The sequence below is a fragment of the Corythoichthys intestinalis genome, chromosome 13 (assembly GCF_030265065.1).
Source record: "Corythoichthys intestinalis isolate RoL2023-P3 chromosome 13, ASM3026506v1, whole genome shotgun sequence".
NCBI lineage: Eukaryota > Metazoa > Chordata > Actinopteri > Syngnathiformes > Syngnathidae > Corythoichthys > Corythoichthys intestinalis.
Window position 1 is genome coordinate 4,990,605 of NC_080407.1, and position 23,507 is coordinate 5,014,111.

Genomic DNA, 23,507 nt, shown 5'->3' on the forward strand with positions numbered 1-23,507 from the left:
AACCGTCATAACTGTGACATGACACTATCATGGGCATTACTGAATGCTTATGACAGATGTCATTAAGTGCCATCTGGAAAATTATGTCACTAACTCCATTTATGTCCAGCTCGGATCTTTTACATTCATTCAAATGTGAGATAATTTGCTGGATGACACTAAATAACATCTGTTATCAGCATTCATAATGCTCATGGTAGTGTCATGTCATAATTATGATAGTTTTATGGCACCACTGTCAAATAAAGTGTTACGAAATACCATAACTAGCAATTAATGAAACAACTGGAACAGTAACTGAAGAAAAAAATTAGCACAGAACATGAATTTTGATTGTTATTTACATCTGTGGCACTGCAATGTACGCTAGGAGGCATTTTGGACAACAACAAGTGTTGACAGCAGGTGGCAGCAGAGGTTGCCTGTCTCCCCCCCCGAGGGGGTAGTGATGGCCAAGCTTCTTGAAGCAATGTGGCTTCAAAGCTTCATGGTAGTTCCTTTGGTCTTATGACAGTTGTTCATTTTGAATCCTGCGTCTTAAGCCGGAGTTATACTTGATGATGGCGCAGCGACTACGGCGTCATTCGACATTCGATAGTTCTGCGGTGAGGGAAAGCATTGCTCTGTAATTCACCGCCAAGCCACTAGAGGGATGTGGCGTTATGTTTGTACGGTTTTGGGGCATGCTTGTTGACTTCCGCTAGTCGGAGAAAAAATAAACAATGCAAGATGGAACTCTTGAAAGTAAATATTCTGCTCATCAACAATGAATAAATATTGAACATACAAATGTTGAGGGGCAGGCGACACAGAAGACGGTTTCGAGGCGGTCTGGCCGACTTTTGATACCGCACAGAGAGTTTTAGACTCGGGTGGAGAGAGCTAGCTGTGGCGCCTAGCTTCAAACTGGCGTCGAGCACTGTATTCAAGGTCTGCAAAGCCCTCCAGCCCGATTTGTTTGCCATGTCCTACAACCAGCCAGTGGGAAGCCATAGCAGATTTCTGGCGTCTATGGAACTTCCCAAACTGCGTTGGGAGTCTTGATTTTAACGTTATCATAAAAAGCACCGAGGCACTCTCAATCAGTGATGATGTATCGTGTGTGAACTGCCTGTTATTGAAAATTAAAGATCAAAACAACTCTTTTGACACCAAGTCTGTGCTTTTTTCTTCATATACTTGAAGTGTGACACGTAAATAAGTCACAGACTCACAGCAAACATATGTACACAATAAATGATGAAGTGCACCAACCAAAAATACGACATATTTATCACATAAGTGATAAAAAGTTGGCAGTTTTTGGCCGACTGGGTCACCGCTTCGTGTCGTCACTCGATTCCGAACACGCACGTCTCGGTGGTTCTTCCATTCTTTTTTTTTTTTTTTTCAATCGCCGACCTTGCCATTTGGCAATCACAATAATGTCTTGACGAGACTTGCTCTTCGATGATACTCCCGTCGGCTTGGTCCATTTTTGCGTGTAGAAAATAATGTTTGATTCTATTCTACAATGGCGGTGATTTCGCGCTAAACCGGAAACAACAGTCTGAGCGGATCAATCACAGTCCGTTTTCGCCACGTCATACACGTCTACGCGACGCGAAGGTTGGAAGATTTGAGAGGCGCACGTCAGGCTACGGCGCAGGGTCGTAACTCGAGTCTTCCTTGACGACGCAGGTCTGACGCGGAAGTATAACTCGGCCTTTACAGTCCAACTGTGGCTTATTTGTTGATTTCTTTGGGTTAATAGGTAACACTTTATTTGACAGCGGTGTCATAAGACCGTCATAACTGTGACATGACACTATCATGGGCATTACTTAATGCTCATGACAGATGTCATTAAGTGTCATCCCGAAAATTATGTCACTATCCCCATTTATGTCCTGTTCGGATCTTTTATATTCATTTAAAAGTGAGATAATTTGCTGGCTGACACGAAATAACATGTTATAAGCATTCATTAATGCTCATAGCAGTGTCATAATTATGATAGTCTTATAGCGCCAATGTCAAATAAAGTGTTACGAAATACCACAACTAGCAATTAATGAAACAACTGGAACAGTAACTGAAGATATAATTAGCACAGAACATGAATTTTGATGGTTATTTATATCTTTAGCGCTGCAATGCATGGTAGGAGGCATGTTGGATGACAACAGTGTTGACAGCAGGTGGCAGCAGAGGTTGACTGTCTCCCCCCTAGGAAGCAGTGAAGGCCAAATGAAGCTTCTTGAAGCAATGAAGCGTTGCAGCCAATTGCTTCAAAGCTTCATTTGGTCTTATGACTGTTGTATGATTTCGCTGTCGAATAAGGTGTTACCGGTTGATATCTTTTAGTGTAAATATCCCATAATACCCAGTGCGACTTATCTATAAACAAATGTTGTTTTTGTGTCAAATTTAGTGGGTGGCGGCTTATAGTCAGGTGCGCCTTATAGTGCGAAAATTTGGGTATTTTGACCGTCAAAATGGGTTGGACGTGTATTGTCGTCAATGGCAGCCAAAGTAGTCTAAAACTGTACTACTTACACTTAAATGAGTGCATAAAAGGAGACACGTTTCTCCGCGCGCAAATGCCAAAAGACAACAAAGCTTTTTGTCTTCTTGCATTTCCATTCACATTTGTTGTTCAGCCTCCACACGATTCACGAAGGCGTGCTAAAAAGCCTTAAGGAGTCAGAAAGAGCTGAAAAACGAGGGGGCTTTTTTTTACTCTTCTGACAAATCCATTTGCAGTTCAAAGCCATAGTGAGAAAAGAAGAAAGGGCGTCAATCTTGTCCACCTGCGCCCACTCATCTGCTGAGAAAATAATGGCAATGATTAAGAGCTAAAGTGATGGGAGGAATAATGTGAGGGTAAAGAAGATACAAATCTACACATTATCCAGAAAGTGACAGCAAAAAGTACTAGTATATTGAGAATTATTATGTGCCTCCTTAACCGATACAGCAACTGGAGGAAGAGAACAATCAACTCAAAAATAAGAAGAGGAACAGAACTTTGTTTAATCATTGTTTATTTTTTTTAGTCTTTCCTGATAGATCATAAAAAAACTTTGTTTTTACCCATTCTGCAAATTTTAAACACAAGTAAACCTAATGAAACCTATTTCAACACAAAAAAAATCAATAATACTGTACTGTAATAAGTGCCGTGTGCTGTGAATACTACCAGATTGCAGTAATGGCTCAAATATGGAATTCCATTGGCTATCATTGATGGTGATAGTGATCCAATCCAACTGAACGTTTCTACTGGTGCAAATGGATTGGACGGCTATTGCCGTCAATGGTAGCAAATGAGCTAAAAGAATGGAAATTAAGCATGAATAAAAAAAGGTTGTAAAATCCCATAAAATTTGTCATTGTAAACTGCGGAGTTCTAGATATTGAAGATGTACACTGCTGGCCAAAAGTATTGGCACCCCTGCAATTCTGTTAATGCTCAATTTCTCCTAAGAAAATGATTGCAATTACAAATGCTTTGGTAGTAACATCTTCATTTATTTTGCTTGCAATGGAAAAAACACAAAAGAGAATGAAAAAAATTTTAAATTATGATCATATTACACAAAACTCCAAAAATGGGCCGGACAAAAGAATTGGCATTGATCTTTTTCTTAGCACCCTTCATTGTACACAACACAGAGAAGATATATTATTTGCAGCCGCCACACACAGTCATGGTTACCCACTTCCGATCATGCATTTGGGCAGAACAGTTTTGTCACTACATTATCATTTACTGAAAGCTCAACACATAGACTAGATGGCAATATTTAGTCACAATATACAAACTGACATTTATCCTTTAAGAATCTATCCGTGGATCCCTTTCACCGAAAGAATGTTAATAATGTTATTGCAATCTTGTGGATTTATTGTTATAATAAACAAATACAGTACCTATGTACAGCATGTTGAATGTATATATCCATCTTGTCTTATCTTTCCATTCCAACAATAATTTACAGAAAAATATGGCATATTTTAGAGATGGTTTGAATTGCGATTAATTATGATGAATTAATTTCTAAACTGTGATTAACTCGATTAAAAATTGTAATCGTTTGACAGCCCAAGTAAAATGATGATGATTAGATTTTTTTCCCATTCTCTTTTGTGTTTTTTAATTGCAATGGTAAATGGTGTTATACATATATAGCGCTTTTCCAAGCATAATAAATGAAGATATTACTACCAAAGCATTTGTAATTGCAATCATTTTCTGGGAGAAATTGAGCATATCTGACAGAATTGCAGGGGTGCCGATAATTTTGGCCAGCATAGTTCATTTCCAATCAAAACAACTTTAAAAAAGTGAAAAAAGAAAATTAAGGTTTTATGTTAATTTTGCTGAAACATTAAGACTTTCAGTGGGAAAAGCTGCATCTAAGTTTAAAAAAATTCACAAACTTGGTTAATGAATGGTGACTGAAATGACTTAATGACACTTCGTTCTTTAAAAACCACTCATGTGGAGCGTTTCTCCACCCCCTGCTTTATCCCCAGCACCAGGTGAACAAACCAGTTAACCTGCACCATCCAGCCTTTTTCCCTGCAGATCTCGATTTGGTCCAGCAGGTGACGCTGCGCTTCATCCTCGCTGCGGCCGACAGTTAACGCTTCGCGGATGTACTCGATGTCCTCTTTGCTGGTCAGCTGGGGCATTCCTAGTAAAAGATTGCGTTCCATAGTTAACTTGTTGTTGTTGCTGTCATCCTGTCATTTATAGAAGAAGTGCGTACCAGTCATTAACATCATGGAGAAGAGGATGATGAGTAAGTTGGTGTGGTGTCGCAAAGCGAGGTAAGCTTTCACGCACACGTCCTGATATAAAAATTATAGTTTAGACAAAATAGTTGTTTTAGATGCGAAATTAATTCTAATACCTGGAATTTCTGGAAATGAGGGCTACTTTTCTTCCCTGACGTTCCCATGACATACAGAAAATCTGGCGTAAGCACAAAAGGAACCCACTCCTTACTAATTCCCATGAAGCTCTTGTAGTTTCCCAAGATGTGACCAAAGTCAATATGGAAGAGATTTCCTGCGGCAATACAAAAACCCGTCATTTTCATGTACAGTGATATAAAAAAGTATCTGGACCTTTTGGGATTTTTTACATTTCCATGTAAAATCACCATCAAATGTGAGTTGATCTTTGTCAAAATCACACAGATGAAAATACAGTGTCTGCTTTCATTAAAACCTCCTAAACATTTCAGGTTTTTATATTTTAATGAGGTTAGCATGTAAACAATGACAGAATGGGGAAAAATAAGTAAGTGAACTCTCCGCCTAAGGAGAGTTAAAAAACAATTGAAAGCAATTTTTACATTTTAAGTCAGATGTGTGCCCAATCACTGGTGAGTGGTTTAAAGCTGCCCTGCCCACTATAAAACACACACCTGGTAAGAATTGTCTTGATGAGAAGCAATGTCTCATGTGCATCATGTCGCGGTCAAAAGAGCTGTCTGAAGATGTGCGATCAAGGATTGTTGATTTGTATAAAGCTGGGAAAGGACACAAAATTATCTCTAAAAGTCTGGATGTTCATTAATCGACAGTCAGAGAAGCTGTTCAAAAATGGAGAGAGTTTGGCCCTGTCGCTTCTCTCCCAAGGAGTGGCCGTCCACCAAAGATGGCGCCGAGAGTTCAATGCAGAATACTCAGAGAGGTAAAAAAAAGAACCCTAGCGTGTCTGCTAAAGACTTACAAAAATCACAGGCACACTCCAATATATCTGTGCATACATCTACTATATGTAAAACTATGGCCAAGAATGGTGTTCATGGGAGGACTCCACGGAGGAAGCTATTGCAGTCTAAAAAAAAAATTTAAAAAAACCATTGTTGCTTGTTTAATGTTTGCAAAAAAGCACTTAGACAATCCACAGAAGTTTTGCCAAAATATTTTGTGGACTGATGAAACCAAAGTTGAATTGTTTGGGATTAACACACAACGTCATGTGTGGAAGGAAAAATGGAAAAGCTCACAGACCTAAACACCTCATCCCCACCGTGAAGCATGGTGGAGGGATCATCATGATTTGGGGCTGTTTCGTTGCCTCATGGCCTGGACAACTTGCAATCATAATGGAAGAATGAATTCAGAAGTTTTGCAGGAAAACCTGAGGCCAGTTGAAGCTAGACAGAGGATGGATGCCGCAACAAGACAATGATCCAAACGACAGAAGTAAATCAGCTTCAGAATGGTTTCAGAAGAACAAAACAACGTTCTGGAGTGGCCAAGTCAAAATCCAGACTTGAACCCTGTTGGTATGCTGTAGCATGACCCAAAGACCAAGCATGAAAATTGATCAGGGGTTAAAAAGGTGAGAACGGTGTGGAGGACATATGTTCCGGCGTTTTGCCAAAATGTCTACATCGGCAAAGCGTCCTACTGTATATGAGGCTCTCAACTTGTTTTGTTTGATGCATACAGGCAGAACGTACTAAAAATTGCCTTAAGAAAGACTTAAATGTAGTTATATCAAATAAGGACGGTTTAAATACGCTACGTGACTAATGTGGTCAACTGCTTTAAAGCTACCACAAAAAAATACAATGGTTAAAAGTATGGGAGGGTAATACATGCAAAAAGTATTTTTGAAGGACTGAAAAGGTCATAAAAAATTCAGTAAAAACAAAAATAGTGAGTACTCGCCGCTTTTAACTGAGGTGCGCATGCGTGCGAATGTTTGCGCAACTGCGCTGAGCATTGTGTACAGTGATATTAGAAAGAAGCTTGCATTTCTTCTTTTATATTACCGTTAAATACACAAGCTTGACGTTTACTTAATGGGAGCTATTTTTTCACTGGAGATCTGGCTAGCTCTGGCAGTGTTCGACGCAAGTTGCAACAAACGGCAGTAACTTTGTTATACAGCAAAATATGAAAAGGAATGAAACCGTTACTCACCAAATCCAATATGTTGGCAAATGCATTCAGCTGAAAAAAATATTGGGAGTGAGACCTCCCCTCGTCCAGCGAACATGAATTTGTGCTTAGGGCAAGATCATCTGTCGCAATTAGCGATCTTTGACGCTATCCTTTTTTCCACTTCAAGCTTGTTCCTCACTTAGCGGTTGTGAGACTTAAAACCTCGACGAAGTTGCTCTTCCAGCTAAGCCTAGGCTTTGTAAGTTTTTAATTAGTTTGTATTTTGAATTTGAAAGGAAAATGTGTTTTGTTTTTGGCGAACTTTTTCATGGTGCTAATCAGTTGAAGCTACTCACACATGGAAAAATACTATTCTACCACGTTTAAAATGTATTCATTTTGTATATTTCAGTTACCACGAATTGAGAGCTCAATAAATTGAAGAAATGTATGCTTTGTGTTTTGTTTTTGGGTTCGCTGCAATAGCGTCACTGACACACAAAGCAACAAACGGGAAGGGGTGAGCGCTATCGCGCCACTTTTGGCTGCATTTTTGACACATGAAAAATAATAGCCAATCATGTACTACGGTGTGACAGATCATTTAAGGGGTTTTGAAACCACGACGTTTTCATACCATGGTAAACCGTGACACCGGAAACCGGCATATGCCTACTCCCGACACCCCCCCCCCCCCCACCCCTTAACAAAAGTTTCTCCTCGGATCTACACGATTCACGTAGGTCACACTTTTTTACTTCAAAACGGCGAATTTCGCCGAAAGGTGAGAGATTTTCATGCCTGAAAGACAGTGATTCATGCCAGACATCCAAGGTATCTAACTGAACTACAGCAGTTTTGTACAGAAGAATGGGCCAAGATTATTCCTGATCGATGTGCCAAACTGATCTACAGCTACAGGCAGTGTCTGGTTGATGTTATTGCTGCCAAAGGGGGGGGGGCACAAAATATTAAATGTGATGGTTAACTTACTTTTCCCTCCTTCTGTCATTGTTTGCATACTATCCTCATTAAAATATGAAAACCTATAAATGTTTGGGTGGTTTTAGTTAAGGAAGACACCGTTTTTTCATCTGTGTGATTTTGACAAAGATCAGATCACATTTGATGGTGGTTTTATGCAAAAATGTGACAAATTCCAAAAGGTTCAGATACATTTTCATACCACTATACTTTTACTGTTAAAGTGAGAAACACGCATCATTACCCGATTCGGTGATCATGATGTTGTCATTGTGGCGATCGCCTATACCCAAAACAAATGTGGCCACACAGTAGCCGCCACAGGAATACAAAAACCTCTCCACAGCTTGCTGAAACTGGAAAATCAACTCAGTCAAAAGTGATTACAAAACTTAGAATACAACACTTAGAAAATGTAGTGAGTGCAGGTGTCCAGTCTAAAAATAGCATAGAATATGTGAACTGTGGCAGGAAAAGCACTCAGGCTGACTTCCTTTTCCTGTTTGCTGTTTTCGCACTTCCTTTTAGCGCAGAAAAGAAAAAAAAATACCTTGTCTTCGCTAACACACTTGTCGCGCAACCACTGATGAAGGATTTCGTCTTTGAAGGCTCCGGTGCTTCCGACGACACTCTGCTGGATGTTTGCAATGGTAGTGGCGTCCTTGACGATTTCTATCATACCTGACCTCCAGATGAAAAACAAGTCAGGGATAAGATCATAAATGAAACATAACGTTCGCACCTATTCTGTTTCCGGTAGAGATGCATCCGTAAGGTAATAGGCACAGGTCTAGGGATTCAGTCTCCCAAATGGACTGCATGATCAGCAAAATCTGACAGAAAATATAAAGCACATTAAATTAAATGACTCACAATTGCCGTCAATGGTCCTGAATGATGATCATTCACCTGTAGGATGAGCATGTCCTGTCTGAGGTCATCACCGTGCTTGAAGATGATCCCAATGGGGTCTTTGGACAGAGTGGTGGGGTCGGCCCTTTTGAACTGCAGCCAAAGTGGCTTCTTCTTGGACGCCATCACTTTACACTGTTCAGTCTGAGTCCAAAACAGGTGTAAAGGAGATAGTACCTTTTCTCGTAGGCACCGTCTAACTGTTTGCATTATTCTAACACATTTAATATAATCAATCAGGGACTAGTATCTTTTCTCGTATTTACCAATCGACTGTTTGTATTATTCTAACACACTTCAAGAGCATACGACATGAGAAAAAAAGTCTTAAATAGCATTATTATGTGAATTAGAATCATATTTTGAGACGATTCGACTATATACAACAATTTAGCAAAGCGCAGATGACGAGAAATTAGTCTTTTAATCTGCCGGTTAGCCACGCCTACCATTATAGGGCTCTAGCGTCCCCAACAGGTGGATGACGTCAGCTGGTGACTGGGCTCATCGGTTTTACTATTCAGCCCATTGAGGGGGAATTATTCAGAACGAGGAAAACGCGACGAAGAGAGCCGCAAAATGTCATTGTTTCAGTCTCTCCAATATTTTTACAGGACATTCTTTTATCCAAGTATTTTCCCCAATTGCTAAATAAATGGCATGGTCATGACAAATAACAGTCTTGTGCTAAATGGAATATGAAATAATAAAAATGCACTTATTCAGGACGACATGGCAAAATTACTCCATAATGGTCAAAACTGTCGACTTCACCTTTACTGTCGCACCTCTTGAACGATATTTTATGACACCTAAACCGGACATATGTCATTTCCCTTCCCCGGCTTCGGAGAATGTAAACAAACCAAGAGGCGTGACAGCTAGCCGACATGCTAACCCGAACCGAGTGATGTTTCGAAGTCTTCGAAGCGGAAAATCACACATAACTAGCCCGGATTATTTGACATGACGACTGGGTTGTCGATTGTCTTTACGGATCGGCAAACCGCCCGGCGGAGAGCAATTTACAGTTCGTTCCCCGGAGGAGGGCGGCTGCAGTTGTTGTGCAGCTAACGTGCAGCTAATGTGTACATGCCTATCAATGATCGAACGTAAGTAGTCCTTTATTTAAAGAAAGTTTGTAGTGTTTACTTTGTAATCGCTGTATTAATATTTGACATAATACAAAACAAGATGTTTACTCACTTCTTCGTAAGTCCAATGGTCCCACAGTAGTAGGGCTTGTTTTGGCCAATATCCACGGTGAATGGGAACCTTTTGAAACTCCAAAAAGGCTTACACGCCTCTCCCTCATAAAGCAAGATATTTCTGCAGCCATTTGGCTGGCGTGATGCAAAAAATAAAGGTATTAATCGGCAAAATCAGCTGAATCCTTAGTCCTCATACAGAACAGTACGGCTTTTTAGTAAAGAGGACGCCTTCACCCGTACACGTCACAGCGCCCTCCTCCTCAATGCAAGAACGAAGCCGGAAGTCACTCATTTTCATGGCGCGGGATTCAAAAAACTAAATAAATATAACGATCACTTTCAGACACATCCAAGCGGTCCATATCATTCAGGAGCATAAAATACGGTGTGTATTATGAAATAAACATGCTTTTTCGTGTCACATGCCCTTTAATATCATCAATCAGGGAATAGTATCGTTTCTCGTATTTACTGTTTGACTGTTTGTATTACTCTAACACACCCAATATAAATAAATAGCACTTATACCATAGTTTAGGAAAACAAGCAGAATATAGGGCATAAGACATACATGACGCCTTGACGCCATGCAGTGTTGTTAATAACGGCGTTACAATATAACGGCGTTACTCACGGCGTTATTTTTTTCAGTAGTGGGTAATCTAATTAATTACTTTTCTCATCTTGGCAACGCCGTTACCGTTACTGAGGACGGAAAGGCATGCGTTACTATGCGTTACTATATTGGTCAAAAAGTCTGAGGGAGACGGACTCACCGAGACGACAGAGCAGAGCAGGAGCGGGGAGGAGGCAAGAAAGTTGTGACGCCGAGCAAACGCGATGCTAGGTAGCTCCAATAATACATGTTGTAGCCGATAGTCGACAAACTACGCCCGCATGTTATGGTAGATATGTTAGACATGGTAGATATCACATGTACTGTATATAGATAAAACTAGATGCAAAATGACAGACATGGCACTAAATGAGTTAGTAGACAGCCGCCATCTTAAAGCAGTAGGCTTTTTAGGACGGCTCTGTTGTAGAGAACCTTCCTAGCGAACCTAAGTAACTTTTTATCTAAAATACTTCTAAATCGGCAAAATCTTGACTTGAATCTATCTTTAAATGATGAAACAGTTTTAAAAATGTCATATGTCGAAAGTAGAGAGAAGGGAACTAATGCAATCATGGGAGCAATTTTAACAACTTTTAACAGTTGATTCAGGGTAAAGGGTAAATTAGGGTAAAGAATTGGGCTCGGGCCAATTGTACCAAAAACCTCCACAAAAAACTTCACATAGTGTGGCCAATGTTTTTTTTTTTTTTTTTTTTGAGGGGAAAAAAAAAAAAGTAATTATCACCAATTACTTTGCCAAGTAACTAATTACTCTTACATTCAGGTAATTGAGTTACTAACGCAATTACTTTTTGGGAGAAGTAATTTGTAACTATAATTAATTACTTTTTTTCAGTAAGATTAACAACACTGACGCCATGAAGCCCAATGTGTTTGTCATGCAACTGACTGAGCAAGATTGACGCTGACAAGTCCACGGTCAGTCCAGAACAAATGGCGGGACACCTGTCCCAACACAAGAAACACTGGAGAACGCCTTTGACGCCAAGGTGGCAAAATCCACAACCCTCGTTGCCCTGACAACAGTAACTCCTGAATACTCCTGTCCAATCCATAAACAGCCAATAATCCTAAACAACGCACCCTTCTTCCTGCTCGTGGCCCGCCCCGCGAGAGCCTTCAAAATACTGAATGTTTAACTAAACATTGTCATTTTCTCTCGGGAACCTTTCGTTGACTTGTAATATGGTGACCTTGGAACGAGTCTGCCTCCTCGCCTGAGTCTGTTTGCCATGCTTGTTGAGCGCTCTCGACCTGAATAAATTGTCAACTTGTGCTTCAAAGCCTTTTTCCAGCTTTTAAAATGGAGTCAGTACAAGGGGTTAAAACTAAGGTGCACGCGCGGCGTTTGGCCTTTTGGCCGGGATGTCGGAGTGCCATCGGCCCAGGTCGCTGGAGCTGCGCCAATAAGTTAATCGTAAATGTGTTTAATTTTTGATTTGCTTATGAACTGACTAATCGCAAAAAAGGTGATTAATCGACTCTTGCTGTTACCAGTAAGCTTCCAGCTCTTAGTCCAGGATCATATGGGACCCTGAAACCCTCAGGGAGACCAGACGACTGTAGGAGCTCCAACTTCTGACGCATCTGGCACACCACTGAAAAGCAGACACAGTGTACAAACATTGTTAGGCTACAAATATTGGTGGAGAAATCACTAAAAATCAACGTTTACCTTGCGCCGTGACGTCATACTTGTCCGGAGACATCGTCTTAATCTCTCGTGTGACTTTCTGCAGCGCCTCAGTCACCTCCACCTGTTTCCCAAAATCCTGCAGCATGGCCTCGCCGCAGCCTCGCAGGTAGGCCTCCAATAGAACCGCGTACCTCTGCTGGTAATGTTTGGACTGAGCGATCTCGCTGCGCAGGAACCAGAAGAGAAAATGGCCGATACGCTTACTCTGAAACGCACAAATAGACACAATTCAAGACTTTTTTTTTTTCCATTCTTTTTAACTGCTTACCTTTAGCGCTCTTTTGAGCAGGAACCGGACTAGTGCGCTATCATGATAGGGCTCAAACTTCACTGCCTAAAAAGAACAAAGAATGTTTTGTGTCTTATCCTCTCCCCATAAAAACACGTTTTGGATTGATTTATTGCGAGACTCTAACAATTTTATAAAACGTTTTTGTTTTGAAAAGACCTGAACAAGCTGGAGAAGGTATCGAAGCACGTCGGCGTCCTCCAGGGTCTCCAACTTCCTCACGGCCATGGAGCGGACTTGAGCGTCAGAGTAGTGGCAGTCTAGCAACTGCATGGCTAGGCCGACGTCTAAAACGCTGAACGCCAAAAATATTATTTTAACTTGTTGATGACGATAGATGTGCGATCCATTCTGACAGGGATGACTAGCAGCGATCATTCATTGTTGTTAAATGTTCTTACCTGCTGTCCCATGCAGTGCAGCGCTCCAACATCTGATGCGTGGCGAGGGCATCTTCCTGGTTTCCCCACCGGACAGACGATAGCAGCTTTGGATAAGCCCTTAATTGGAAGGGTTAAGGTTTACTATACTGTAAATATATCACAAAATTCTGACGTATGAACAACAGCGTTTTTGTTAATGTTTTATTTTTCAGCATCTACAGTGGGGCAAATAAGTATTTAGTCAACCACGAATTGTTCAAGTTCTCCTACTTGAAAAGATTAGAGAGGCCTGTAATTGTCAACATGGGTAAACCTCAACCATGAGAAACAGAATGTGGAAAAAAAATTTGATTTTTAAAGATTTTTTTTTCCAAATTAGAGTGGAAAATAAGTACTTGGTCACCTACAAACAAGCAAGATTTCTGGCTGTTAAAGAGGTCTAACTTCTTCTAACGAGATCTAACGAGGCTCCACTTGTTACCTGTATTAATGGAACCTGTTTTAACTCATTATCGGTATAAAAGACACCTGTCCACAATCTTAGTCAGTCACACTCCAAACTCCACTATGGCAAAGAGCTGTCGAAGGACACCAGAGACAAAATTGCAGACCTGCACCAGGCTGGGAAGACTGAATCTGCAATAGGTAAAACGCTTGGTATAAAGAAATTAACTGTTGGAGCAATTATTAGAAAATGGAAGACATACAAGACCACTGATAATCTCCCTCGATCTGGGGCTCCATGCAAGATCTCACCCTGTGCCGTGGCGTCAAAATGATAACAAGAACGGTGAGCATAAATCCCAGAACCACACAGGAGGACCTAGTGAATGATCTACAGAGAGCTGGGACCACAGTAACAAAGGCTACTATCGGTAACACAATGCGCCACCAGGGACTCAAATCCTGCACTGCCAAACGTGTCCCCCTGCTGAAGCCAGTACACGTCCAGGCCCGTCTGCGGTTTGCTAGAGAGCCTTTGGATGATCCAGAAGAGGACTGGGAGAATGTGTTATGGTCAGATGAAACCAAAATAGAACTTTTTGGTAGAAACACAGGTTCTCGTGTTTGGAGGAAAAAGAATTCTGAATTCCACCATACCCACTGTGAAGCATGGGGGTGGGACCATCATGCTTTGGGGCTGTTTTTCTGCAAAGGAACCAGGACGACTGATCTGTGTAAAGGAAAGAATGAATGGGGCCATGTATTGAGAGATTTTGAGTGAAAATCTCCTTCCATCAGCAAGGGCATTGAAGATGAGACGTGGCTGGGTATTTCAGCATGACAATGATCCCAAACACACAGCCAGGGCAACAAAGGAGTGGCTTCGTAAGAAGCATTTCAAGGTCCTGGAGTGGCCTAGCCAGTCTCCAGATCTCAACCCAATAGAAAATCTGCGGAGGGATTTGAAAGTCCGTGTTGCCCAACGACAGCCCCAAAACAACACTGCTCTAGAGGAGATCTGCATGGAGGAATGGGCCAAAATACCAGCAACAGTGTGTGTAAAGCTTGTGAAGAGTTACAGAAAACGTTTGGCCTCCGTTATTGCCAATAAATTCTTTAAAAATCAAACAATGTGATTTGGTTGAGGTCGACCCCTGTTGACAATGACAGGCCTCTCTAATATTTTAAAATGGGAGAACTTGCACAATTAGTGGTTGACTAAATACTTATTTGCCCCACTGTATGTTACCTAGCTATAAGTAGCGTTACAAGCTTATCACGATACCATGAGCGTATGGGATACACCTACTAACCGATAGGACAGGAACAGAGAAGGCAGGACAGATTTTGGTATGACAGGGCAGGGTAAATGTGTGTAGACTTTATCCACTGTACCTAGGATCACGCATACACTCGTGTCGGAAATGCCAGAGCAACTCTTTGTCTTCAGGACTCAAAGGATGAAGTGGGTCAGTAGCCACAATGGCGCCAAATTGTTTCTTCAAATGGTTCGGCATTTCCCTTTGAACTCGCTCGCGCCCTTCGGCGTCTTCCGCCCTGGCGTCCCGACTCAGATCACGGCTCTTGGGAAGCACCACAGGATAGCAGTATTTATCCAGCAAAATGGCGATGGCCATGGATGAAGCCTTATCCGGGTTGGAGGCTGATGTTAGCTTGTCGGCGTTGATGCTGCTGCTGCTGCTCTCTTCGCTTTTCTCAGGCATTTTCCACATGTGCAGGACGAATTCGCCTTGGCGAAGCAGCGACCTGTGGTCGATCAGTAGCAGGTTGACGTAGTACAAGAGGCGGTTCTTGGTTTTGCCTTGGGGAATGGAAGCAAATGAGTTGGGGAATGCTTTGCGGAGGTTCACGGACTTACCGTCGTGACTTCCTGATGCGTTATCCTGGCAGGAAGATCCTTTTGAGTTTGGTGTTTGCGGTTGTTTCCTGCATACAACCTGGTACGGAAAAGATCATCCGCAAAGTGCAGTGAAGCCCCCTTTTAATTGTAAATCAAACCTTACCTGGAGGTTGAGTCGGGACCCTTTAGGCAGGTCCTTGATTTTAATGTTAAACTCCAACCAGCAGTTCCACAACACCTCTTCACTAAAGGCTTTAGGGGTCGTCCGCTCCTTGGATACAAAATCATGCCCAATTTAATTCTGTTATTTGTGGATCTGTACAATTTATTTACCTGAGCAAGAAGCTGCTGACTGTGAAAGATGCTAGCTTCAATAAACACAACAAAGTCCGGAATTTTAGGAAGCGCTGGTATGTCGATTCCCAACACCTTTACACGAAACTTCCGGTCACAGTCCCACATAGAGACGGTGAACACTCGCTCGTGGTCCTTCTCGTCGATGGTCAGCTGTTCATGTGTTCCTTGGGGTGGGGCACGCAAAATGGGGCAATGACTTTAATGCAAAGGCGCTAAAACATAGTCATTCATTACTTACCGGCAACTCCAGTGCAATCATCCACCTGGGCCCAGTCCTCCTCATGGACTATATCCAATTCTGGGTCTGGCAGTGTCTCCAGAGCCAAGTGGATCTCCTCGCCCTTCTTCAGACACTGACGGATCCAGTTGAAATTCTGCAGTGGTTCTTCTCCATACAGGTACTCCTCTCTGTTCAAAATCAAACTCATTCATCGGATTACAAGACATAACAGATGATGCGATTGGACCAAACCTGCCACACACACGCAACACATAGTCCGCCTCGCACGTGTTGTCAGGCATGCCCAGCAACCCTCTCTTATTTGCCATTTTGGAAAAGAAGCTGGACAAAACCTAATGAGAACAAGATATGTTTTAACACAAATCGAGAATTTTAAGGACACTCTTCATACCTGAGCTGGTGTATCTTCGATGGACACTTTGATGGTTTGACTGGCTGTGCTGATGTGGATTACCACCAGGATGTGACCGTTACTGACCTGAGAACAGAACAAAATTAAAATAGGAATCAACTTTGTGTGAAACTAGCTCTCACTCCATTCAAAATGCATAGGCGGAGTTTGACATTTGGGGCAGGTAGGGAACAACATGTTGATGACCCCGAAACGCAGTGTTAGCATTAAATTAACTTACAAGAATATTTCTTAGAATAAGTTGAAAATGAGCGTTTTTTGTTTTTTTGTTTTCTCCCGTTATTCTTGAGGGGAATTCTAAATCAGGCTGCTGGCAGGACAGCTATACTTTTCACCAAGATCATCATCCATTGAATATGGAACGCCCGCCGAAGTCGTGCCAATGTAGTTACCTCAGTCACAAATTGTATCCCCTGGGCGGAGCCATATGGAGGTTAGATTAGTGTCTTCATTATTCGATCAAAAAAAAAAAAGCTTCAATCAAAACAAAAAAATGCCTCAATCAAAATATATATTTTCAATAAAAAAGTCACTTCAATCAAAAAAAATTTGTTTGAATGCAAAAATAAATTTGAACCCAAAAAAATGCATTTGAAAGCTATTCTTTTTTTTTTTTTTTTTTTTTTATTGAAGCAACTTTATTGATTGCAGTAATGTTGTTTTGTGTTTGGGCCACATTTTGGCCATAACATTTGTGTCTTTATTATTCAATCAAAAAATTAAGTTGACTCATACAAAAAAAATATATTTTCAAAAGAAAAATCACTTGAATCAAAAAAGAAAATTTTAAATCATTAAAAAAAAAAAAAGTTTTTGAATGTGAAAAAATATTTGAGGCTCAAAAATTTGCATTTGAACACTTAATGTTTCATTTAAAAGGTTTTCTTTGATTGTAGCAATCCTTTGTGTTTTCGCCATGTTATGGGTAGGGCATTTGTGTCTAAATCATTGAATGCCCCAAAAAGTTGCTTAAAAAAAAAAAAAAAAAATCAAAGAAAAAAATCATTTGAAAAATAAAATTGCCCTCTCCTATTTTTTTCTTTATTTGAAAATAATATGCAAAGCAAATGACCATCTAAGGTGCTAGTCACATGATCTGTTCAAAAAATAATTTTGACCCATTATAAAAAATCTTTTTTTTTTTTTCATTTCATTCATTTTTGGTGTTTGCTTTCTTGCTGGACAACTTTTATATTTATTGGAAAGTCAATTACATGCAATGACACTTTTCGGCCACCAAGGGGGGCCAGGCCCCCCCTTAAACTCCACTCCATTCAAAATGGCTACAAAATGTCATCATACCTTCCCTAGGAGGTGCTCAGGCAGCAGCTTATGTGTCACCCAAGGGTCCATGGAGTAGAGCTTGGCTTCACGATCCGACAACTCGAGGCGTCGCGGCGTCAGCAGCTTCCTACGTGTGAACTCCAGTTCGTCGTCGTGCACGTTGCTGACGTCAGTTACGTCGTAGCCGATTAGATAGTTGAGATACCGCTGGTACTGAAGGGTCTCATCAGAGGGCTGCGGACGGGGCACCAGTTTGATTCGGCCCACCTCCTTCTTCAGCGCTATAAGAAAAAAATACTTATTTGTTAGTACCATGGTTGCCAATCGCAGCTTACTGAAAAAACAAACCTCTCCAATAGCGTACGCAGTCCAGCGTCTGGAAGACTTGGTGCTTGTCGTAGATTTCGCAAGTGTTGCCTTTCTTCTGGTATAGAAGGATGCAATGGTCCGGAGAAAACCGTTGATAAAATTCCGGGCAGAGGTTCGACGTCACCGCATTGAGCCATACTTGAGCCTTCACCTGTAAGGAGACGATTTTTAAAAAACTATCTTAATCGAAACTTGAGTAGAATAACAACGAACAACCTGTTCCACTGTCCAGTTTCCCGCGACCTCCAGTTGCAGCAAGTCAGGACAGTCAGAGCCCCGCGCCACCGTGGGGAGAACAAATTCCACGGCGATGTGATCCATTGATGCGCAGGACGACGACATGATGGCTTTCCGTCGTCGCCTTTGACGGCTGTCTTCTCGCAACACCACTCGTTCTTTGTCACTCACCTGGACGGGCTGCTCTTCCATCGCCTAGCTTGAGGAGTGATAGAACAGGGATCACGATGAGTTTGAGTTGAACCAATTCCACATTAAACTTTTTTTGTGTGACAAACAGGCAGTGGCCACGGCCACCCCTGTAAATTGGTTGGCCACCCCACAGATTGTTGTAGCATCAGTTATGCATTTCATCCCAAATGAATGCATTTATTTTGTTTTATCAAAGGTAGGGCTGTCAAATTTATCACGTTAACAGGCACTAATAAAAATATTTAAATTAATCACGTGGAAATATTTTTCACAATTAACGCATTTGCGGTACGACTCATTCACGCATTGCCGCAAACAGTCTACGATGGCGCTGTTTTACTTATATACAGAGATAAGAGGCAGAGTGGAGTAGATACAAGCATTCATTGGGGCCGTGCTTTCAATTGGCAAAAGCTTTGTCATCTCTCCCACAGCAACTATAAATATTGTGGGACGCAACGTGGGGAAGAATGACAGGAGTTGATCTTTTTCTTAACACCCTGTAGTGTACCCAACGCAGAGAAGATATAGCAGGGGTCATGAATTAAAAATCCTCTGGGTCCGAAATTAAAAAATTACAACAATCTCGGGTCCAGAAATATTTTTAATAAAGATGCACCGATACCGATACTAGTATCGGCAGGGGGCGCCGATCCGGCCCAAAATGGTGGTATCGGTATCGGCGAGTACCAACAAAGACGGCGCCGATACCATTTACCGGTCCATTATTATAACATTTGACCGCAGCCTTTTTTTTTCCTCCTGGCGCTCACTACACTTTGTCTCTGTGTTGTGTGATGACACGTGACCACCAAACAGCTATCGCTATTGGCCTGCTCCAGACCAATGAGAACGGGCCAATAGCCACTTCTGACCAATGACATGGCCGACATGGCGACATTGCCGACATGGCGGCAGTCGGGAAATATTTCAAAATAGAAATCCCGTCAATTAAAATCAATGGCTGCGTGCAAGATTTGGGGCCTGAAAGTTTCGAGATGTGGAGTTAAATCGGCCAGTTTCAATACCTCGAACCTGATAAAACATGTGAAGACGAAACGTGAACGAACACAACGAGTTTGTGCCTGCAAGAGCAGGACTGCTATCCAGAGGAAGGGCGCTGGACAGGTGCAACAATCTCTGGTCAGTTCACTACGTCTACTTAACTTTTATTGTCTTTTACTGAAAGAAATGCTGCAGTAATTTGGGAACTGTTTCCAAAGTTGGGTTGCCACCTTTCAGAAATAGAAATAAGGGACCCACCCTCTCCCGAAAAAACGAGGCTAATAGAGAGACGGGATGCTGTGGTCAATTATTATTACTTATAATTGTGAGCGTCCGCAAATGCGGAAACAAGGTTGGACCTCGAAGCGGACAACAAGCGGGGGATAAGTACAAGGGTTTAATGATTGCAAACAAAAAATAACACGCGATCGCGGGATAGTAGAAATAACAAAAGGAGTCCGTGACAGCAGGTCGACGGAGCTCAATACTACAAACTCGAAGATTTAATAACTAAGACGATAGGCAGCGAGCCAAAAAGCCAAAATAAAAACTCAAATACCTGCACAGGGTAGAGGTTACAAACGAGTGCAGCACACTACCAGAAAAAACCCAATGCAGGGGCGTAACAAGCAAATGTAGCGAGACTATAGTGCGAGATGTCAAATGGCGATCAGCAAACAAATATCTCGGCAGCCTTCTCTGAGCTCACCCGTGCTTAAATGCTGCGTTGATGAGCCCGCATTGGATTCAGGTGTGACATCAGGAACGCCCCCACTAACAGCCCAGCAACAAAACACAATCTAACCAGCCGCAGAATGTGACAATAATTTCATGAAAGTTGCAGTTTGGCCTTTGAGAGGTTTAAAAAAAAGTTTACTCAGTTCATTCAGAGTTTATTATTATGAACTTATTTTTACTTTCTTACTGTTGGGCTAGTATTATACTTTGTACTAGTCTTTTTCCTATTTTGCAAAGGTAAGCAACAGCCTGACAAAGCCTTGATAGCAATGATTTCACATCCAATTATGTAGCTCTTTGGGAAGAAAAAAAAAAAAATATATATATATATATACATATATATATATATATATATATATATATATATATAAGGGGTGGTATCGGTATGGTATCGGTATCGGCCGATACTGCACAGCCAAGTATCGGTATCGGGGCCAAAAAATGGTATCGGTGCAACACAAATTTTTAATGCTTCTTTTTTTTTTTTTTTTTTTTTTTTTTAACAAAAAATACAAACATATCTTTATGTGGCCGTGCTGATAATTACAACATTCAAAAATTAAATAAAATATAAAAAATAAATTTTATAGTAAGTAATAATATTTAATAATAATTAATTAGTAATAAATAATAGAGCAATCATATTTTAGCCCTTAATTCCGCTATTTTCTGAGAACGGATGGCAGAGTTCATAGGGAAACTTTGCGAAAAAGCTACGTGCTTCGTCTCATAGTGCCTTTTCAAATTGCTGCTTTTTACAAGCGCTACCGTTGTTCGGCCATTCCTTACTACGCGGCAAAATGTAACGCATGCGCACATCGGTCAGAAGCGGCGAGTACTCACTATTTTTGTTTTTATTTAGTTTTTTAGAACCTTTTCATTGCCTCAAAAATACTTTTTGCATGTATTACCCTCTCATACTTTTAAACATTGTGTTTTTATGTGTTAGCTTTGAAGCAGTTGACCACATTAGTCACGTAGCGTATTTAAACCGTCCTTATTTATAACTGCATTTAAGTATTTTCTTAAGGCATTTTTAGAACGTTCTGCCTGTATGCATCCAAACAAAACAAGTTTAGCGCGCACAGTAGTACTTTGAGTGTCAAATTCGAGTAATGTAGGACATTTCGCCGATGTAGCAGATTTTGGCAGAACACCGTCTCTGAACAGATGAGGCATGTGCTGCCGCCAGGTAAAATGAACAAAAATGTGTTGGTCTACTCCTCCTTAAACACTCTGTTTTCTGCATCAACCTTGCGTCGTTTTGACCACGCCATTTGCCGTACCTTTTTGCCTTTTCTCCAACTTCATTCGGCTCAGTTTTTGGCTGTTACTCCGCGGAGTCTGGAAAGCAAGTTTAAGACATGCTGTTCTAAAAATAACTTTCAAATGCTTCACTCCCATTGGCTGCATCACCTTTGTTTGTTGCCACCCTCCGCTCTGTAAACCCGCAGAAAAAAATGATTTTTGTTGTTGAAACGTGTATTAGCCCGGACAACTTGAGATCCGGTCCAGACGGCTTGGGGGTCCGGAACCGGACCGAGACCTCTGAGATATAGCATCTGCAGCCACCACACACAGTCATGGTTGCACCACTTCCCATCATGCGTTTGGGCAGAACAGTTAAGTCGCTACAGTATCATTTACTGAAAGCTCAACAAATACACTAGATGGCAGTATCTAGTCACAATATACAAACTCACATTTATCCTTTAAGAATTACAAGTCTTTCTATCCATGGATCGCTTTAACAGAATGTTCATGTTAATGCCATCTTGTGGATTTATTGTTATAATAAACAAATACAGTACTTATGTACAGTATGTTGCATGAATATATCCGTCTTATCTTTCCATTCCAACAATATTTTACAGAAAAATATGGCATATTTTAGAGATGGTTTGAACTGCGATTAATTACGATTAATTAATTTTTTAGCTGTGATTAAGTCGATTAACATTTTTAATCGTTTGACAGCCCGAGTTAAATGTACAGCTTATGCCTAATATATACATAACACAATTAAACATAATTGTAAATGTTGACCATGCACATTAAATCATTAGTAACATCAAATATTACAAAATACACCAAAGTATATCGGTAGCCGTGTCCTTAAGTCTTTATGATAGTTTTCCCCTGACTTTTTTACTGCAATAATATAATGAAAACCTAACATTATGGCTTTTAGTTTTGGCCACCCCAAGATTTTAAGTGGCCCCATCTGGCCACCTCATGAAAACTTTCTGGAGGCGCCACTGCAAACAGGATGTACCCACACTTAATGACAGATTTGGAGTGTTTTATAAAATTAAGAAAACCACCAAAAAAAGTGTCTAAATACAAACTTGTAGAGGAATACATCAACTTAAACTGATGTTTGTCATTGTATATGATCGTTTGCATCAACAAAGTTTTAACTAGGAGTTTGTTTATGTTCTTAACAAAAACAGGAAGCAAAAGTGAACAGCATGAAAATAACAGCACACAAAACGGCACTGCGCAGTCACCTCATGTTTTGATAACAGATACTTGGACATATTTCTGATTATTATGTCAATCACAATACACTAAAAAAACTCATTGAAAACAAAATGACAGATGACAGCTCAACTTTAGCGGAAGTGCCGTGCAGGAAAGCTGAGCTGTAACGGTACAAGTGCCAGGAAGTCGCGAAAACTCACCAAAAAGCGCGTAGGGTGATGACACCCACACCAAAAGGCTCAATATTCTGCATTTATGCAAGACGACAGGCAAAAAGTGTTGTAAAGTGTTGAAGAATGTTGCCTTGCTGCCCAGATAAGACGGGTCTTCTCACTTTGTATGGAGTAAACAGCATCCGGCTGTGTCTGCAAAAATAAAGTACCATCCGGAATTCAGCAAGTCAGCTGTTCAGAGGGTTGTTTATTAGATTTTGCTGCTCTCTACCGGCCACATTTAGTAACTGTTTATTCTTGTTTATTCGTAATTAATGAAGAAATACCCTCAATGTCAAGTTATAATTCTCATTTATTGACAAAGATGAGGGAACCCTGAAGAACAAGAAAATAGCTAATTAGCCACAGCATACTAACTTAACTGAATAGAAGAAAACAGAACAACAAGTACTAACACAACAGATAACATATCTTTCTCTGTACATATATAAGCCAAAATACAACAAGAGGCACATAATTGACATTAACAGAGAGTAGACTTACAGAAATATGTGTTGAACACAAATAGCACATAGCAATAGCATAAACGTCTCATACAATTACCAACTCTCCCACTGTTGAGATGAATAACATTACTATGGAACGGCGCTGCCCCCTAGCGGCCGGTGGCATTCTCTTCGATTAATAGCACCAAAGTAGAT

At 40.9% G+C, this 23,507-nt stretch overlaps 1 protein-coding gene across 3 annotated transcripts; it reads right to left on the bottom strand.

The window, feature by feature from the left end:
* Nucleotides 1-75: 75 nt before the first annotated feature.
* Nucleotides 76-23,416, bottom strand: pik3cg (phosphatidylinositol-4,5-bisphosphate 3-kinase, catalytic subunit gamma). 3 transcript variants are annotated; one of them, XM_057856203.1, is made up of 24 exons: nucleotides 23,350-23,416; nucleotides 22,834-22,998; nucleotides 18,194-18,413; nucleotides 17,957-18,128; nucleotides 17,627-17,889; nucleotides 16,304-16,390; nucleotides 16,144-16,244; nucleotides 15,910-16,079; nucleotides 15,648-15,835; nucleotides 15,478-15,585; nucleotides 15,333-15,411; nucleotides 14,849-15,275; nucleotides 13,028-13,126; nucleotides 12,786-12,921; nucleotides 12,606-12,671; nucleotides 12,317-12,542; nucleotides 12,136-12,239; nucleotides 8,788-8,934; nucleotides 8,621-8,711; nucleotides 8,429-8,559; nucleotides 8,123-8,234; nucleotides 4,902-5,059; nucleotides 4,758-4,839; nucleotides 80-4,682 (listed from the first exon to the last, which is right to left on the bottom strand). In XM_057856203.1, exons 3-24 carry the CDS (start codon nucleotides 18,404-18,406, stop codon nucleotides 4,483-4,485), a joined length of 3,360 nt encoding a protein of 1,119 aa, XP_057712186.1. In that variant the 5' UTR covers nucleotides 18,407-18,413; nucleotides 22,834-22,998; nucleotides 23,350-23,416; the 3' UTR covers nucleotides 80-4,482. The 3 variants fall into 3 exon arrangements, with proteins under 3 accessions (XP_057712185.1, XP_057712184.1, XP_057712186.1); XM_057856202.1 differs by having other exon boundaries at nucleotides 76-4,682; nucleotides 14,849-15,411; nucleotides 18,194-18,409; XM_057856201.1 differs by having other exon boundaries at nucleotides 78-4,682; nucleotides 14,849-15,411.
* Between the last annotated feature and the right edge of the window lie 91 nt (nucleotides 23,417-23,507).

What these genes read in the sequence shown, in the direction of transcription:
- pik3cg (XM_057856202.1), bottom strand. Translation starts at nt 18,406, where the DNA reads ATGGAAGAGCAGCCCGTCCAGGTGAGTGACAAAGAACGAGTGGTGTTG. An exon ending in CTGCGTACGCTATTGGAGAG is followed by an intron (nt 17,890 to 17,956) that starts GTTTGTTTTTTC and finishes TTTTTCTTATAG; the next exon opens with CGCTGAAGAAGGAGGTGGGC. An exon ending in GTATGACGTCACGGCGCAAG is followed by an intron (nt 12,240 to 12,316) that starts GTAAACGTTGAT and finishes TCTGCTTTTCAG; the next exon opens with TGGTGTGCCAGATGCGTCAG.